Source organism: Lathyrus oleraceus, chromosome 4 (assembly GCF_024323335.1).
Source record: "Lathyrus oleraceus cultivar Zhongwan6 chromosome 4, CAAS_Psat_ZW6_1.0, whole genome shotgun sequence".
Classification (NCBI taxonomy): Eukaryota; Viridiplantae; Streptophyta; class Magnoliopsida; order Fabales; family Fabaceae; genus Lathyrus; species Lathyrus oleraceus.
In genome coordinates, this window is record NC_066582.1 from 146,580,929 (window position 1) to 146,601,158 (window position 20,230).

Genomic DNA, 20,230 nt, shown 5'->3' on the forward strand with positions numbered 1-20,230 from the left:
TTCATGTACAATTCAATGTTGTATAAAATTCATTAAATAAACTAAAATAATATTCAATTCCCTTATCACTACGGATTCTCTTAATCTTATTATTAAATAGAATTTCAATTTCATTCGCAAAAGTCTTAAACATAGCAGTTTCACAAAAATATTATTTTTAGTGATTGTGTACAAATATACCCCAATAGACTAACTAAATCATGCCTTATTCAAAAGAAAACCAAAACCAATATTCTTTATAATCTCTAAAGTATACATGACATCCTTCAAGATTACAATTTTTTCAGAGGTGGACTCTGTTCCACTTCTCCAATACCGACAACATTAGTGGTGTAGGCAACTCCCAACAACACTTTCTTACTCGTGTATGTTTTAAACATTGCACAATCATAACAGACATGAGGAGAGGAGCCAATGTCTAACCACCAACCATCAGAATCACCAATCACGTTGATTTCAATGATCAAAGCAATAAATTGCTCACCAGTCAGGTTAACATGTGCATTAGGGGCAACATGAGGTTCAAGTCTGATCTTATATTTTTTAATCATATGACCTAGTTTTCCACAATTGAATTAAGAGAAAAAATCAGTGTCATTTCATTATGGTGGTGGTTGTTGCCTATCAATTAGAGTAATTGGGGCCCTTGAAGGGTTCCCAATCTTAATTCGGTTCACAACGTTGTGGTTTTGGTTCTTTAATTATTTGCCAAATGACTTCAGAAATACACTGAATTTCTTTTTGTTGTTTGAAACAACCAAGACTTTTTCTCTTTGATCATGTTTCTAAGATTCTTCTTCAGGTAAATAATCAGACTCTCAGTTAAAAAAAAAATATTTTGCAGCAAAGCATAATTTAAAAAACTTTCAAACTATCGAGCAGTTTGTCAATAATAAAGGAAATTTAAAATGGTTCGTGTAAACACATACCTTTTGTGATGATCTCATAAGCAATCTTTTGAAGTTCGTGACATTGAGTCTCCACAGATATTTCATCTATACCTTCTGATACTCGAGATAACGACTACCTGCATGCTCATTTGCTCCAGCTTCTTTGTGCCACACTTGTTTTTCAGAGCATCACCAACCTATTTTGCAGTATCGCAACTACTATAGTAATCACAAATCATCTGCGAGTCGATTCAAAATATGAATTTATAATCATTCTCTTTTCATAAGGTTATTTCTTTTCTGAGTTGTAAATGATCACTTTAAATCCATTTTTTATCGTTAATTTCTTCTGTAGGCATGGTAGTACAAAACATCTTAAAATTATTATTTCACGGTTTTGAAAATTAACCACGGAAGAAATTATCGGGTCGAGTCGCATACTAGGTCGCTCTCTTTAAGACATTTCACAGCACTGCCCAAAATTATGCAAAGCAATCGAACTACCGCGTCGTCTCCAAGATAAAACATCTCAGTTCTATATTGTACGATTACTACTTATACGGTAGACAATCAATCTAAAAATACACCATCTAATAGTACAAAGACCATTCGAATATGGTATAAATACCACTCGCATCATAATAGTTTCTCAAACCAAGAGAAATTCAAATAATTCTCCAAAGAGAATTCAAAAATTAATAAATGTAATTTCTCAACTCAAACAAGGAGAAATTAACATAATTCTCTAAAGAGAATAAAAGAAAATACTCGAAAAATTCAACAAATAAAAAGAAAGGGGGAGAAGTTGGCGCTTCGACAATTCGAAAGTGACAGAGTTATGGGAGTGGAGAAGAACAAACTCAATAAGTTTTTGGTTTTTTTTTAATGAAACACGGAATTTTCTTATATAATGAAATGAGAAATGAAATATATCTCTCTTAAACAATATGGGACTAAACAAAATTTTCAACTAACACGCAATGTGGACTTGACATAAGGAACTTTTTCAAATTATATTGATATAATGCTCCTATAACAAGTTAGAGGAAGAAGATGAAATGCTGAACGATACTTTGCTAGTTTGTTAAAAACAAAATAAAAAAACATGTGGCTATCAAAAACATCAGATCGATCTAATGGCATGTCCCTAATAATCCATGATAAGGCGATATGAGGCCTACACAATATGCTTGCCATCATGACTTTATTTCAAATCAATCTTCCACCTATATCCCCATTCTATCCGACCCACTCTATGCACCCCTTCTCCCCTCTCCCCCACATTGAGATGCTACAAAATTGTTGTGGGTAGTTGAGGTGGTGATAGCTGATGCGTTTAAGATGCCATGTGTCTCAACAGCACCAACGGCTTAGGTTGTGATTTGCATATCGTTCATTATGATTCATAATGGTCATCAAGCATTATCATTGGTCTCATAAAATGTGAATGGAAGAATCCTTGGATCATATACAAACTTTGCAAGGAAGCTATAAAAAGTGAGATCCTGTAACCTTACAGTAAGCAGGAAAACAAAACATATGAAACTATATTATTCTGACAAGTGAAAAATAAATGTTCCTGAGAATCTGCAAACCAGCAGCCGCCGCGTGATAAGGGGGAGGAAAAGACTTCACATTATAGAACAATTTGGCTGAGAACCGTCGAGCATTTCCGGAGATCTGTACAAGAAATAAACAAGACTTATTCTTATGTCATAATCATGATTAGCCAATTTATTTGAGCAAGTTCGGAGTAGAGGCATGAACCGTAAATATGAACTGAAATATTAAGCAGATTTACAATCAACTTATACAACCTATTAGTTAAATTCTCTCTGACAAATCATTTATTTGAGTATTTAGGAAGCTTAAAAAGGCTGAGACTATATAAAGATGCATGTTCATGCATAAGCATTTGGTTTTGAAAAACAAATAGAGATTACTGTTACAAGAAGGAACTTACAGCTGGCCAAGACTGGCTAAGTCAATATTGGGTGAAAGCTCCTGGACAATATCAATTGGAGGTTGTCCACAGTCTTGCATTTTCTGCATAAGCTCAAAAATCTTGGTGAAGTTTCCCGAATCTTTTTCATAAACTTCGGTAAGATTCCGAATCAGCCCGCATTGCCGTGAATACCGATCATATTCTTCTTCACTTAAGCTGGCTTTATGATCTTCTAACCACTTAGGATACCTTTCTCCGATTTCCTTCATTGGTTCAGCAAGTATCTCCTTGGACAGAAGCTGTTGCATCATGGTCTCCACAATAGATTCCATATCCTAAAAATGATAAAAATTATCAGTACTAATTCCAACAAAGAAAATCAATATACATTAATCAATACATAAACAGCAGCTGCTTCTGTTATTGGACATCGAGCTTGTCCATAACTGCAAAACTTAAGTAATTACTAAATCCAATAACAACTTACTCATCTACTTAAGTAGATGAAACAACATTTTATTCCGAATTCCAAAGCTGTTAGTGAGACATTCAATTATGAGGCAGGGAACTTCATGTAAGGCATTGGTAGAGGAATATAGCATTTGACACACTTGAAAACAGTACATTGACAATCACGCAAAAAAACTAGTTTCTTTCACAATGCAAGAAGTATCTTCTTAGTTAAGTAAAAAGTCCATCTGATTGAAATATAAGAACTCATGTGTATACAGTAAGATGAGTGATTTGTTTCAAATCATCAGTAAACATTTGCACATACACCCCTCCGAAGTGTGGTGTCACATATCAAACACGTTTTGGAAACCGACACTTCTCTAACACGCCTTGGACGTGCCCCAAACACCTCTTTAAAGTGTCAGATTAACAACTTTTTTTTTCGGATTCCGACACCTGTTAGACACATTTTGGATACAAACCAAGAGACCAAGCTGACACCAACTCTTAACAAGACACTTCTCGAACACTCCTAACCCAAGATTAGATCTTGGCCAATGGAAGGAAGCCCAATCATCGATCTTGGCCATTCCACTAAAGCATTGAAGGTACAGTACGACCCTACTCTGCAGCTCCACAATAGATCCACGCCATGGGCTGCTATTGACCGTTAGATGCCATCGGACAGTCTTCCACATTCCATGCCTAGTAGGGGACCTCCATAACTTTCCATTACTGTCATTCATATATAAGATATTTAACGTGATACTTGCGGTACTCTCTAACACTAAAATCATTCTACTCCTCTTTCTCTTACTAACTAACTAACTAACTAACTTGGACGTTATAGTGCTAACCTTACCGGTCCACCCTCACGGTCGTACTGGAGATTCATTCCACCGCATCAAGACTCTATTCCACCGTTTCACCGAGCATTTCTGACATCCTAGCGGAACAGTATTTATCTTAATTCTCAATTTAGATTTTTGTCATGTGAATCATCTATATAGTATTGAACATTATCCTGTTTGTTTCATATCCAGTGTCCTTGTTGGAGTCCATACTTCATAAATCACAACAAAGTTTATCTCCGGCATGATAACTAAGATTACACTAAATACAGATAATCACCAACATAAATTTCTAAAGCACAAGATGATTAATCTCATTTTCTAATACTAAACAATAACAGGATAGAACCATAAATGCTATATAACATATTGACCACATGAAGAGAATAAGAGAATAAGCTTCTACCTGAGAGCCAGCAAGATCTTCAAACTGTTTAACCCAATCCTCCATCATAGCTTCTTCACCCAAATCAACACCACCAGAAACAGAACCAGGTGGAGTTATAAACTCAAGACCCTTAACAGCCTCTTTAGTCTGCTCCCTAAGCTTATTAAGAGCCTCAGAAACATGAGCATCTTTAGAAACCTTCTGTTTACCTTTTTTCTTGCTTCTCAAATCAGGTAAACCTAATCCTAATCCTTGAACCCCTGAGGGTAAAGAAGGAGACTCTTTTTTGTCCGAAGTTTGTTCTGTGGTTCTGATAAACAAACAGAAAAACGAATTTCAGATTCAGTTAAACAATGAAGTGAAATACGAAAAGATTACAGTAGAGAAAAGAGACCTTGGAAGGTAAGAATTTAGGTTGAGGGTTTGAAAATCATCCAAAGCACCTGAAAAGGATTGAATAGAAAGAGTTAGAGAGAGAAAGAGGGCGGTGAAGAGAGAGAAAGAGCTTACTGTCGAGGAGTTGGTTAAGGTCATCGGAGTGGTCGGCCATGGTTGTCTGTCACCGCCAGACAGACGCTTCCTTGTTGGAACGAACAAAAATTGGAACAGCCTCAATGTGAGTGTAATGAAATTCTCTTCTAATCCACTTATACAGGGAAACTAGTCATTAGAAATGTGAAAAATAAAAATTGTATATTTTATTTCTTTTCAAGAGATTAACTATTATACAATTAAAAAATTATATTATTTTATAGATTTTTAAAATAAAAATCAAATTTTTTTTAATATTTCATCTATGATTAATTAATGGTGTAAAATCATTTTATATTATGAATTTCAATTAAACTTATAAATAAAATATTCTTAAAATATAAATGGTTAAATTGATCAGATGAGGAGGAAAAATCAATTTATACCTTGAACTAACTATTCATCGCATTTAAATTATTTATCTGTTAAGATCTTCATAATCCATTTTCTTAAAGATAAGGAAAAAAAAGTTTTAAACCCTATGTGTATACACTCGAGTTTGAGTAAGCAATTTGAATAATAATTATCAGTGAAAAAATCATTAGTTTTTTTGATAATTATTAGATTTCATTATTCCATTTAAAAAAATTTCAAATGTATTTTTTATTTATAATTTTTATCGGATATGAGAAGAATCCTTAAATTATCTAATTTGTAGTCTATTAATTCTATTTTTTATAAAAGAAAATTAAAACAATTAGGCTATTTAAGATTTTTTTAAATACTTTTTTAACTACAATTATAATTAGTTAATTACGATGGATGTTTGTACTCCATGTCATTGTCCTTTTTAAATGTTCGTTACAAAAATTTATAAGAACGAGATGTATATTCCATAATTATTTGTGTTCATTATCACATCAAAAAATTTAATTTTTTTATGTTATCTAAAAGCATTTAATCAAATAATGAAGAACTATTTTACTCATGAATATAATAATGGGTGTAGATAGAGGGGTTGACCTTTAGACTCAAACTTTAAGCTTAATTTTTTGTATGATATGTATATTTAATAAATTAGTTTTATACTAATGTGTGTGGGTAGAGTAGAGATGGTTTTTTATTCTTTCTTTTTGTTGTGAAATGTCGTTATTAAAAACATAATTTAGAATTTATAGGTTGGAATTTGATGGGGTTTTTTTTAATGTGCATGGTTAATAGAATTCGTCTATTACATACTTTTTTTTTAAGAAAATAGACGGAAGATTTTGAATCGGATTCTATATGAGTTTTGAAAAAATATTTATGTTGCAGAGGATGTAACATTTGAAGTTAAATTGAGGTTACTTCTAAATTATAAAATAATGATGCAGATAAAAAAGTCAATATTGTTAATTTGAATGTTATTATTACTGTTCAAATCATAATATTCATGATATAACATTTGAAGTTAAATTGAGATTACTTCTAAATTAGTATAAAATAATGATGCAGATTAAAAAGTCGATATTGTTAATTTGAATGTTATTATTACTCTTCAAACCATAATATTCATGATTGTGTGAGTTTTTTTAGTTATTACTAATAATAGACTCGCATATTCGTATCGGTCGTTTAATGTGATGAGGATTATTACTTCGGAAGTATATTTAGATAGATAATAATTGTGAATGACATATTTATAATTGATAGACTGAATCATACTCAAAATAAATCAAAATTTAAAAATTTAAAAGCAATTAAGATACTTAGTAAAAAAAAGTAAAGAGAATTTGGAGATTGTACAACAATTTGCTCAAAAGTATACATAATTGTCGCATCTCGAAAAATACGAACTACGAGAGCATTTGCACACTCGTGGAAATGATTGAATAGAGTCGTCACCGAACTTTACTTATTCCAAAGAATGAAATGGAAAATATTGACAAAACTCTTAAAAGAACTGAGTGTTGTGATGTTAATGTTGTTGTTGCCGAAATCGAAATGTTATTGACATCATGTTGTTAATGTTGTTGTTGCCGAAATCGTTGTTGTTGAATCAGAGTTTGTTTTCGCGTCCAGAACTGATTGCATAGTGGTGAGCTTGAATGTTGTTGTGGTCGTTCACAGTTGTCGGTGTTGAATCAATGGTGTCTTGCAAGGATTCACGATAGAGAGGAGGAAAGTATGAAAAATTATGTGAGAGAGGGTCGCATGCTTGGTCTGTTTCACACGATGGTGGTTGTTACATGAAGTCACCGTGAGTGTTTGATGGAGAGAGTTACACTCGCTGGCGGATGGGTGCCAGAAAAGTGGTGAGAGGGTTGTGATGGAGTGATATCACGGTTATGATGAAAATGGGGGTTCACGTGGTGGTTGTGGTTTGGATGTAGATGAAGAGTGAGTGTGTTAAGTGATTCACACGGTGGAGGGGTGGTTGAAAGGTGTAGATCACGACGGAGGGAGTCTCGCAGTGGAGGCGGTAACAAGGTGGCTAGTGGTTTTTAGTTGGCCTACGATGTATGAGTGGTGGTCGGAAACGCTTATGAGAGGTGGTGGTGATTTTGTGAGGTTTTTTTTTAGTATATCAATTGAGAAAAGGGAATCTCAAAACAATATGAAAAATAATGAGAGACCTTGAGGAAATGTTCGTCTGCGTATGAAGTTGATGAGGGAGAATGGTCTAAGGCCTTGTTTAGTTATCACAACTCTTAAAAAATGTTTTTTTCACCTCATCTTTCCCTCTTTCCATTTTTGTCCTTTTTGAGAGAGAGAGAGAGAGAGAGAGAGAGAGAGAGAGGTATCATGTAGTCCCTCATTCACGTTTTTCTTCTTTTTTGGGCTTGTTTCTCTTTTATTTATTTTCCTTTGTTTTGATTGGTGGATATGGATATTAGAGGATAGTTATCCAAGTGAAATGAGGTTTATGGATTGAGAGTCCTTTATTAATTGAATATAATGGCCAAAAGTTGACATGGAGTAACAATTATGGTTTTCACAACTAAATGCATTCCTACAATTACCCCTGGATATTTTTGGACAATTAAAATGATTTTAAAAAGAATTAAATGAAATAAAATTCAACTCTTTTTAATAATAACAAATAAAAATCAAATGATTATTTATTTGTTCATGCTTATTTTGTCTAGACATTTTGACAAGAAACAAAAATAAAAGCAATTTAAATGTATAAAAATTGGGTGCGAAAATGCGCAAAAGGATAAACTGAACGCAATAAAATAATATACGTGAAATAAAATTATGTAAAACCGACAGATAAATATCAAATCTTGCACTAAAAAGTGTCTAGTTGAAAATGCTCAGACTGATCAAAATGCGATCGGCCGAAAGCGCAAAAAATAAATCGAACACACCATGTTAAACTACGCGTAACATAGATCACTATTTGTTATAACCTTCTACAAGCTTAACCATAGTCTTTATACGAAGTTTCTAACTAAATCAACAAGGCATACTACCTTGTAATTTTACAAAGTAGAAAAAGAAAATAATATTTTCCTTTTCACTCTCTTGTTTCCAACAATCCCGGACAACAAGGTATGTACACAAATTTGAGTTTGACAAGAAGTTTGAAATTGTAAGATGTATATCAATTTCTAGAATTGATCTTCTCTTCCCAGTTAATAATTCACAAGTATGTTGCACAAATGCTCATAACTGAATTGATGAAACTTTTTAATGATGCAATGAAATTGAATGCACAAAGTTTTACAAAAACTTATGACTCAAGGCACTTGGTTAAAAATGAAAGTTTGAGTTTGAATTGTAATGAAAGAGGTGAACAATGAAAATCTGATATCATTGGTATTTATACTAGCATAATACATTTTTGAAGAAGCATGATCTCATGAAACAATGTCATGATTGATATATGCATTTTAAAATTCGTTGGAATCAAATTTTATGGCAAAAAGTGTCATTGCTTAAGTGGTAACTGGTTAACACATAATCGTAATCGGTTACAACTGGAGTGTGTTATAAAAATTTGTTTATTTTGAAGGTGTAACCGGTTACAAGTATTGGTTAATCGGTTACACCTTATGCATTTTTAAAAAATACTTAAAATTTTGTTCTTGTAACCGGTTAACCATATGGTGTAATTGGTTACACCTGATGCAAAAGTGAAAAATACCTTAAGTAAAATTAAGATGCAAAGTCTTTTGATAGAGCAATCATCAACTCTCAATCTTCAAACACCTAATGAATGTCAAATCCCCAAACTGGGTTCTCTCATGAAAAAATGTTTTTGGAGTTTGAATTGGAAAAACTTCCTAACGATCCCGGTTTAAGGTCAAAAATGTCATATTATCATCCAAGTGATAGAGATGAAATTATAAGATATTATTTGCAAAAGGATCATTGTCAACCAAAAGAAATTATTTTTCCACAAAGAAAATTTAGAGATACCTTTCATAAGTTTAATTCGGATTGGTATTTAAAATATGGTGGTTGGTTTGAATATAGTTAAAGTGAGGATGCTGCATATTATTTATGTTGTTATCTTATGAGGTCATACCAACATAAAGGTTGCAGTGATGCCTTTATAACTGAAGGCTATACAAATTGGAAAAAAAGTGAAAGGTTTCGAGTTTATCTTAGAGATGTAAATAACTCTCATAATAAAACATGGAGAAGTTGTCAAGCTTTAATGAAACAAAAGCAACACATTGAAGGTGGCTCGTGTAAACAATTCAATCAAGTTAAAGAGGACTATCGAATTCATTTGACAGGTACAATTGATTGTATTCGATAGTTATTAGCACAAGGTTTAACTTTTCTTGGTAATGATGAGTCAATTTCATCAAGAAATAAAGGGAATTTTGTTGAACTTATGAATTTTCTTGTTAACCATAATGAAGATATTTATAAAGTTTGAAAAAATTGTCGTGGAAATCTTAAGTTAACATCTCCTGATATTCAAAAGGATATTGTTAAAGCTGCTGCAACGGTCACTATTCAAGTTATACTGGATGACCTCAGAGATGATTTATTTTCTATTTTAATTGATGAATCTTGTAATATCTCAGTGAAGGAGCAAATGGTTGTGGTTATACGTTATGTAAATAATGAAGGAAAAATTATTGAGCATTTTCTTGGTGTTGTTCATATTTTAAATACTAGTGCCCTAACATTGAAATCGACTTTGGAGTCATTATTTACAAAATATGGATTAAGTTTGTCAAGGATTCGGGGAAAAGGCTATGACGGAGCAAGTAATATGCAAGGTGAATACAATGATCTAAATTACTTGATTTTAAAAGAGAATTGTTTTATATTTTTTATTCATTTGCCTATCAACTCCAATTAGCTCTTGTGCCATTAGCAAAAAAGCATTCTAAAATTGCTTTATTTTTTAATTTGGTTGCTAATTTATATAATGTTGTTGGAGCATCATGTAAGCGCCGAGATATTTTTTGTGAGAGTCAAAGTTTTAAAAGTGAAACAAGCATTGGAACATGGAGAAATCTCTAGTGGGCGTGGCTTGAATCAAGAAATGACAATTAAGAAGGCGGGGGAAACAAGATGAAGCTCACATTATGGTACATTACTTAATATAGTTTCTCTATTCTCTTATATGGTTAATGTGCTAGAAATGGTTTAGGAAGATGGAACATATTTAGATAAAAAAAAAAAGGTGAAGCACTAATGCTGATGAATTATATGCAATTTTTTGAATTTATTTTCATCTTGCACATGATAAAAATAGTTTTAGGAATTACACATGATTTATCTCAAGCATTACAAATAAGTGATCAAGATATTGTAAATTCTATGAAGTTAGTAAAAGTGTCCCAAATAAGGCTACAAGCTATAAGAGGTGATGGTTGAGATTCTTTTTTGAATGATATTTCATTATTTTATGAGCATAATGATATTTGCATTTCAGATATGGATGACACTTTTCAACCGGAAAAAACAAGTCAAAGATGAAATTGGAGAAAGTATTTAATTTACACCATTTTCAAGTTGAATTGTTTTATGAAGTGGTTGATCGACAACTTCAAGAGTTGAACAATCGTTTTACATAAGTGAATACTGAGTTGCTCCTTTGTGTAGTTGTTTTAAGTTCAAGAAATTCATTTTCTGCATTTGATAAGGAGAGGTTGATTACGTTAGCTCAATTTTATCCTTCAGAGTTTTCTCAGGTTGAATTATTGGCACTAGATTGTCAGCTTGAAAACTATTTCTTAGATGTATGCTCTGACATTGAATTTTCAGAATTATAGGGGATTGGTGATATTTTTATCAAGCTCGTAGAGACCAGAAAACATGTTGTGTACCCGTTGGTATATTTTCTTTTAAAGTTATCTCTGATATTACTGGTGACAACCGTAATATCTGAAAGAGTTTTCTCTTCTATGAATATTATCAAGAATCGAATTCAAAATCCCATGGGTGATGATTGATTAAATGATTATTTAGTTACTTACATTGAGAGAGATATTTTTGTTGATGTTGAAAATGAGAAAATCATTCAACATTTTCAGAACATGAAAAATCATAGAGAACAATTATAATTGATATTCATATTTTCGAAAATGAAATGTTATATTTATATTGACTCCACTACTCAAAATTTCTGGCTCCGTCCCTGGTTAAGGTCCAACAATATCTTAATATTGATGCTTGTGACACAAGTCTTGTCACCATAACTTTGAACATGGAACTTTTTCTTATCCTCTGATAGTGCAAATGATCTTGAGAGAGTATACTTGTCTTCATCAAAACATAATGTTGAAGAAGCTTGTCTTCACAATCACCCCCTTTTTGATGATGACAACCATTAAAAATTTAAATTGATTGATTATCTTAGAACATTAAAAAGATATTAAGTAAGTGCTCCATCTAACTTTGACAACTCCTCATTGATCAAACTTCCCCTTGATCAAAGAGGTTTAGAATAATTTATTTTTATGAATGTTAGAGGATACAAACACACAAATATATATCTTTTCTCCCATTGTCATTATCAAAAGGAAGAGGAAAAAGAGAATAACAAAGTATTGAAATGGAAAACATAGTTTATACCATAACATAATTTTAAACATAACATAAATCAAACACAATCCAGAATAGAATTTATAACATAAAGCAAATTTTCGACCATGTAATCGGTTAACGACAGACAGCAACTGGTTACATACAGAATTTTTTTGATTTTTTTTAACAAAACTAGCATATAACATGTAGCATAAACTTTTAATCATGTATCTCATATCATTAAAGTCAAACATGTTCATATAGACTATATAACCAAGAATAATAATGAAAATATGTTAATTCACACATGAATTGTGAATTCACTCATAAAATGAAACATAAAATATGTACCTTGATACAATTTGAGAAGAGAGTGCATGATATCATTAATGATTGTAGAATTGTCTCTGCGTGATGATTACACATCATACTCATCCAATATTCTTAGTTCTCTTTGAATCTTGAAAAGTGGATCTTTTGTTAGTGGTTTTGTGAAAATATTTGTCAATTGGTTATGAGTTCCACAAATGTCACTTCAACATCACCCTTAAGCACATGATCTCGTAAAAAATAATGTCGAATATCTATATGTTTGGTTCAGTGCATGATTGGACTTTTGGTTATGTTTATTAAACTTGTATTATCATATTTCAACAGAATGCATCAAAGGGTTACGTCGTAGTTGCAAAGTTATTGCTTTAACAAAAGGATTTATACATAACAACTTCCTGCTGCAATATATCCTACTTCAAATGTATTAAGAGTCACACCTACTTACTTTTTGCAGGACCATGGCATAAGAGTGTTTCCTAGGATATGACATATAGCGCTTGTGTTTTTCCGGTCAATTTTACAACATGCATAATCTGAGGCAGAATAATCAATTAAGTCACATAAACTACCTTTAAGATACCATAATGTATGATTATTAATATTAAATATTAAATTTATAAATTATATCTTTTTAAAATAAATTGTTCCTGCTTCCGTCTCAAAATATATGTCACATTTAAAAAAAATTATATATTCCAAAATATTTATCATTTTAGCTTATCAATACAATTTTAATTTTTATCTTTCAATTATATTCTTTAATTAATATATTTATTTTATTATATTTTCACTTTATATTAATATTAATTCAAATACACTAATATATTATAAGAATAATTTGGTAAAATCACTTTACGAAACTTAAGGGTATCATTTATAAAAAAAACTATAAATATTTGTTTTCGATGAAAAAATTGAACAAATAAAAAATGCTACTAATATAAGAATTTTGATTACCATCATTTTTAAATTTATACACCTATTAATCTAATTGAACAGATACTTTTATGCCCTTAATTGTTATTTTGTGTGATAAATATGGGTTACTAATAATCATTAATATTAATCACTAATTAAATAAATAATTATTATCTTGCTTTAAAAATATAATTAATTTATTAAAATTATTTATGTATTAATAAAATGAATAAAAGGTAGAATTACTAACCTACTTTAAACTTTCGATGCTATATGAGAATTTTTTACTCAAATAACTCATTTTTATAAATAAAAAATTATAAACTAATTCACTTTTCAATTTAATTCCGAAACTATCTCACTTTTTAAAAAAAATGTTAAGAGAAATGAATTGATGCATACCCTTAATTTTAAAGAGGGACACCAATTGAATTGACTATTACACATGGTGTTGTCAATCCAGTTGACGCCCATGTTGTATAAATAGATGTGTTGGGTGATTCATTTTTTCACATCTCTTTTTATTATATTGCAAACATGTTTCGTCTTCGTCGTCACTATGGAAAAATGATTTATTCTAGAGACAAGCCTTCGATGAAGATGATGTTATGGAACATCTGTCGTTTCGAGCAACTAAAGAGGCAGTTGGTTCGTTGGTTAGACGGAAACATACCTGAAGGCGAAAAAATTAGAAGTATTGAGAGACTCGATGCAGTACGTGGATGGTTGCGAGTAAAAAATGATAAGGATGTTAGGGAAGTGATGTTTGGACCAGATGACATCAATTTGATTACTGTAATCAGTTAAAAATGTTATTTTTAAATGTTGTGGTTAAGTATTTTTATTTGTTTTGATATTTGTTGTTTGTGTTGTTTATTTAGACATGTTCGATTTTAAGTGTGTTTAAGTTGGAGTGATATTTGTTGTTAACCTTGTTGTAACAAAAAATTATTAATATATCAAAATCAAAGGTTACAAAAATTGAAAGGAGGTATTAAATTATGATGCAAAGGTTGCTCCTAGATTGAGAATTTTTTTCTTATTGTGTCTGGGTTGACGATATATACTACATAATCTTATCATTTTATTAGTCATATCCATTTTTATTCTAATACGCTTGTTGTTTTACGTCCTTTTTTCTTTCTTTGCATCTCATTGTTGTGTCAAACTATGTCCCCTTGATATGGAGGTCAATATTCCTCCATTGCTAGCACTGAGAAGCTTTCGTTATAGATATTCATGACAATAATGGCCTTGTAAACATCAGATAGATGGTTATAAACGTCCTGACGAGTATGTGTGCATGCCGCAATGATATGAGAGCAAGGAATACGGAAGGCCTGAAACTTTCCACAGTCGCACCAACTTCTATTTAGTTTGACAGCATATGATAAATTTGGTCTCCCCTCATTGTGGTCTATTGTTTCCTATACGCTGAAATTTTGCTTATGACGATCAAAGATTGTAATTGCGTGTGTGCTAACTTTGATAGTTTCCTCTTTCATCACTTTCATACAACATTCACTGAATAATTGATTGACATTAACATTGCACTCCATCTTTCACCTCTGGTTGCGAAAGTCGATGCCAACCTAAAATAGATTGTTCTGACCAATGCAGTTATTGGTAGATTTATAATGCCTTTGAATACGTTGTTCATGCATTCCACAAAGTTTGTTGTCATGTGGCCCCATCGACATCCTCTGTCAAATTCCATTGTCCACTACTTTAATGGTATGTTATTAACCCACCTTCTTGCATCTCCATTAGACAATCTAATTCTGTCACGGTAATATTGAAATGACGGTTGGGTTAGAGCATACCCTGCATTCACCATTTTTTTACGAAGGTTCTTGTCTTTGATTGCACGCATGAAGTTTTGTGTGATATGTCTAATGCAATCGACATGGGTAGAATGAGAATTATGTCATCCGTTATCATGGTTATTGTAAGCACTCTCAATAGTAGCATGTCTATCTGAAATCAAACAGAGATTGACTTGTGAAGTGACATGTGTTCTGAGATGACTAAGGAAGAAACCACAACCACCAGCGGTTTCACCTTCAACCAGAGAAAAGGCAATGGGAAAGAAATTATTATTGTCGTCTTGTGCAACAACAATAAGCAACCTTTCATGCAACAACCATATGGCTACCAAACACCCCAACAATCATTTCAACCTTTCCTCGACGCATCATTCACACCAATGTCGCCCTTCAATCGTCCTGGTCGTCCTCCAATAACTCAAACACAGTCCAATTACTCTGGCATGGGTCACAAACTCAACTATGGCGGTAGCGCTTCATTGCATACACAAGACTACGTGGATTTGTCTGAATATCTTAGACAATCTCCTGCAGGTAGTGGTGATGTTCCTGGGCCCTAAAATCCTCAAATACATGGGGTGAATCATCAACGTGGGTTTGGGTCACGCGCTGGGGTAGGTAGGGGATGTGGTACCGGAGGTCGGTTAGGTCATCATGGTCAACAAGATTAGTCTTTTTGGTTATCGTATGTAAACACATATTAATAGTAATATCAATTGATCCGATTTCGACTTTTATCTATAATGTACATTATTTTAATAAAAAAATTACACAACACACACAGATGACAGATCAATTGGCGTCTCCTTTAAAACTACACACATGCGTCAATTGGATTGACAACACTAGGTGCATAAGTCAATCCAATTAGCGTCACCTCTTTAACTTAGAGAGTAAGTGTCAATTCATCTAGTATCACCTCTTAAAAGTGAGATAATTTAATAATTAAATTGAAAAGTGGGTTATTTTAGAAATTATTTTTGAAAAAATAGATTATTTGAGTAAAAATTCACTATATGATGCATGTTTTTATAGGTAACGTGTTGACATTAAAAATAATAAATTTATATTAGTAAAAGATTATGTGAAAAGATGAAAAACTAAAATGGTAAAATTAAATACTTATTAAATTATATGAGTCAAATTAACCAAAATGTACCATTTTTCTTGATTATCTGAGAAATGTGTTTTCCGTCATAAATATGTATTAATAATAATTATTGTCATTTTTATTTTAAATGTGTGTTAATAATAATTATTATTATCTTTTTTATGATAAATGTGAGGTTAATTAATAATAATAATAATAATAAAAAATTATATAGCATGCTTTAAATTTTCAAAAGTATACTACGCACACCCTAAAATATCTTCAGTTCTAAAACATAAATTATCTTATTGATAACCAAAAGATCATTCTTTTTTACCAACCAAATAATTAAATTAACAGAAATAAATCTAAGAAATTTCTTTAAAAAATGAAAAAATAATGTTATTTTATTTATTTAAAATTTGTTTTGATTTAACATATAAAATATTTTGATAAAATTATTTTGATCTTATAAAAACTGATTCAATCAATTAACTATGATTTTTCTATAATCCTATAAAAATTATGGCATAATACAAGAAAAAAGAAAGACTTAACTCCTCTATGTAAGAATTTAAGATGATTCATTTTTATTTCAAATCTAATAAATAAAATTAAATATCTATTTAATTTTTAATCTAAATTATCTTAAAATGATTGAGATGTTATTAATTTGACTATTTAAAATTACTATAACTATAAAGTATATATCGAATAATTTTATTTACTTTTATAAATTTACTTTAGACCTGATGGAAGGGAGAGTCTAAAATCTTTATTGGTCCCGTCAAAAAATGAGAGCGGAGTGGGACAATCCCGACAGACACTATCCATAAAGCCTAAAACTTACAAAAATTAATGTTATCTCCGTTAATGCTCGTTTTTGTAAAAAAAAAAGGTGTGGCAGACATAATAGGGGGTGCAAGCCTAAAGCCTAAACTTGTCCCATAAAAAATGCAGGCAAAATAGGCATGTCCGATGAGTCCAGACCCGTTTTGTGAAGACAAACTTCTTCAACATTGTATTTTGATATAGACAAGTATACTCTATCAATATCATGTGCATTATCAAATGATGAAAAAAATTATGTTCAAAGCTATGATAACAAGACTATGTCACAAGCATCAATGTCAAGATATTCTTTGACCTTAGGAGATTGATCACATCATTAAGGTACAAGTTACAATTTAATCATGTGTTTTACCACAATGCTCATGAACATCATACACATTTCATCTTGATGCATAAAATATCTTTTGATATCAAATGGCTTTGCATCTCAATTTTACTTAAGATATTTTTCACTTTTGCATCTGTTGTAACCGGTTACACCATAAGGTTAACCGATTACAAGAACAAAATTTTAAGTATTTTTTAAAGATGCATAAGGTGTAACTGATTAACCAATACTTGTAACCGGTTACACCTTCAAAAAAATTGAATTTTTATAACACACTCGAGTTGTAACCGATTACGATTATGCGTTAACCAGTTACCATTTAAGCAGTGACATTTTTTGCCATAAAATCCGATTCCAACGAATTTTAAAATGCATATATCAATCATGGCATTGTTTCATGAGATCATGCTTCTTCAAAAACGTATTATGCTAGTATAAATACCAGTGATATCATATTTTCATTGTTCACCTCTTTCATTACAATTCAAACTCAAACTTTCATTTTTAACCAAGTGCCTTGAGTCATAAGTTTTTGTAAAGCTTTGTGCATTCAATTTCATTGCATCATTAAAAAGTTTCATCAATTCAGTTATGAGCATTTGTGCAACATACTTGTGAATTATTAACTGGGAAGAGAAGATCAATTCTAGAAATTGATATACATCTTACAACTTCAAACTTCTTGTCAAACTCAAATTTGTGTACATACCATGTTGTCCGGGATTGTTGGAAACAAGAGAGTGAAAAGGAAAATATTATTTTCTTTTTCTACTTTGTAAAACCGTAAGGTAGTGTGCCTTGTTGATTTAGTTAACACTTGTGTATGGAGACTAGGATTAGGCTTCACTGTTTTATGATGAATATTTTGATTTTAGAAAATTCGCATGAAGGCACATTTACAAGCATAGGGAGAAGAAATATGGGATGTTGTTCAAAATGATTAATTTGTTCCTAAAAGTGTTGTCAATGGTTTTGGGACAACAGAGATTAAGAGTTCAATGGATGAAGATGATAAGAAAAAGGTCATCTACGACAAGAAAGCAATCAACCTACTTCAAAGTGCACTTAGCATGGATGAATTCTTTCGTGTCTCTCAATGTACAACGAAAAAACAAATTTAGGATACATTTGTGGAAACGCATGAAGGAACCGTTGAAGTAAAAAGATCAAGATTGAATATGTTAAGTTAAGAATATGAGTGATTCAGAATTCAACCCGGAGAATCAATGATTGCATTACAAAAGAGATTTGTACACTTGACATATCACTTGATTTCTCTCGGTAAGACTTTTACTAACGATGAACTTAATCTTAAAGTGCTTAGGTCTTTAACACGGGAATTTCAGCTAAAGGTGACAACAATATTTGAAAAGAAAGGTCTTTCTACCATGTCATCCGCATCCTTGTTAAGAAAACTTCACGAGCATGAAATTGAACTTGGAAGACTAGAAAAGCATGAGAATCAAGAAAAGAAATCTAAAGGCATTGGTTTTAAAATTGACTCAAAGGAAGAACAAGAAGAAGATGTTTCAGAAGAAGATGAAAACTTCATGCTCCTTGTGAAAAGGTTTGGTAAGTTTTTTGGCAATAACGATAAATCCTTAAATTACGCAAAAAGAAATAAATTTTTAAGAAAAACTGATGATTCAACTTCAACACAAAATGTCACTTGCTACGAATACGGAAAGCAAAAACACATAAAGACGGATTAACCAAAACCTACAAAGAAATGTGGCTTCAAAGGTAGAAAAGAGACAAAATCCAAAAGGCCTACATTGCATGGGATGACAATAAAGTAAGTTCATCACCCGATTCGAAAAGTGGGGAATATGCAAATCTTGAGTTGATGGCATCACATCATTCTAATGATGAAGATGAAGAGGTTAGTAATTAAATTTCCTCTTATGATAATAATGCTCGAGGAGCAATAGATGAATTTCTCAATGAGTGTAAAATTTTGTACAAAATGGTGTCAACACAAAAGAAACAAATTTTATCTCCTGAATAAAAGATTGACACCATAGAAAAAGATTTTGAAATTGAAAAACAAAACTATGTTAAAAAACAAAAACAAATTTTTAATTGCATAGAGTATGAGCCAATTTATTTCCAAATTGTACAATTAAAAAGAGTTCTTGAATGATATGGGAAAGGAAAATTTGGATTGGATGATGTTCTTAGTCAACAAAGATATTCCAATGACAAAATTGGACTTGGTTATTCTAAATTTGATAAACCAAGTTCTAGCAAAACTATTTTTGTTAAAGTAAGTGATCAATCCACAAAAGAGAAAGTGAACAAAGTGAAACATATTCATCGTTATCCTAAGAAAATATTTGTTAATAAAAAAATATTATGTTCCTAGATATATAAGTAATTTTGTTCCTACATGTTTTTATTATGGTATAATTGGTCACACACCTAATACTTGTTATGTAAGGAACTTTAGTGTTGCTAGTGAGAATTATGCGTGGGTAAAGAAAGGAACTAATTATGAAGGATCCAATGCACATTGGATACCTAACAAAACTTAATTTGTTTTTTACGTTTGCTTGAAAATCACTACAACTCTATGCTATTTTGATAGTAGTTGTTCTATTCATATGACGGGAGATATAAATAATTTTTTATCTATAGTTCTAAAGGTCAAGGGATATGTCACATATGAAGACAATAACAAAGGAAAAATTATCGGTACAAGAAAAATTGGATCACCACTTTTTACATTCATTAAAGATGTACTTTATGTTAAAGGACTAAAACACAATCTTTTAAGCATAAGTCAATTTTGTGACAAAATCTTCAAAATCAAGTTCACCGAAGATGAATGCTTGATTGAAGATGAAGTAACTCATGAAATAAAACTTAAAGGTAAAAGAATTAATAATATTTTCATGATTTCCT

The 20,230-nt window shown here is 31.4% G+C and overlaps 1 protein-coding gene across 1 annotated transcript; it reads right to left on the reverse strand.

Annotated features, from left to right (window-relative positions):
- Window positions 1–2,286: 2,286 nt before the first annotated feature.
- Window positions 2,287–5,222, reverse strand: LOC127074176 (peroxisome biogenesis protein 19-2). Its single transcript, XM_051015472.1, has 5 exons — window positions 5,038–5,222; window positions 4,922–4,970; window positions 4,546–4,837; window positions 2,854–3,170; window positions 2,287–2,570 (listed from the first exon to the last, which is right to left on the reverse strand). The coding sequence occupies exons 1-5, from the start codon at window positions 5,075–5,077 to the stop codon at window positions 2,522–2,524; spliced, it is 747 nt and encodes a 248-aa protein (XP_050871429.1). The 5' UTR covers window positions 5,078–5,222; the 3' UTR covers window positions 2,287–2,521.
- Between the last annotated feature and the right edge of the window lie 15,008 nt (window positions 5,223–20,230).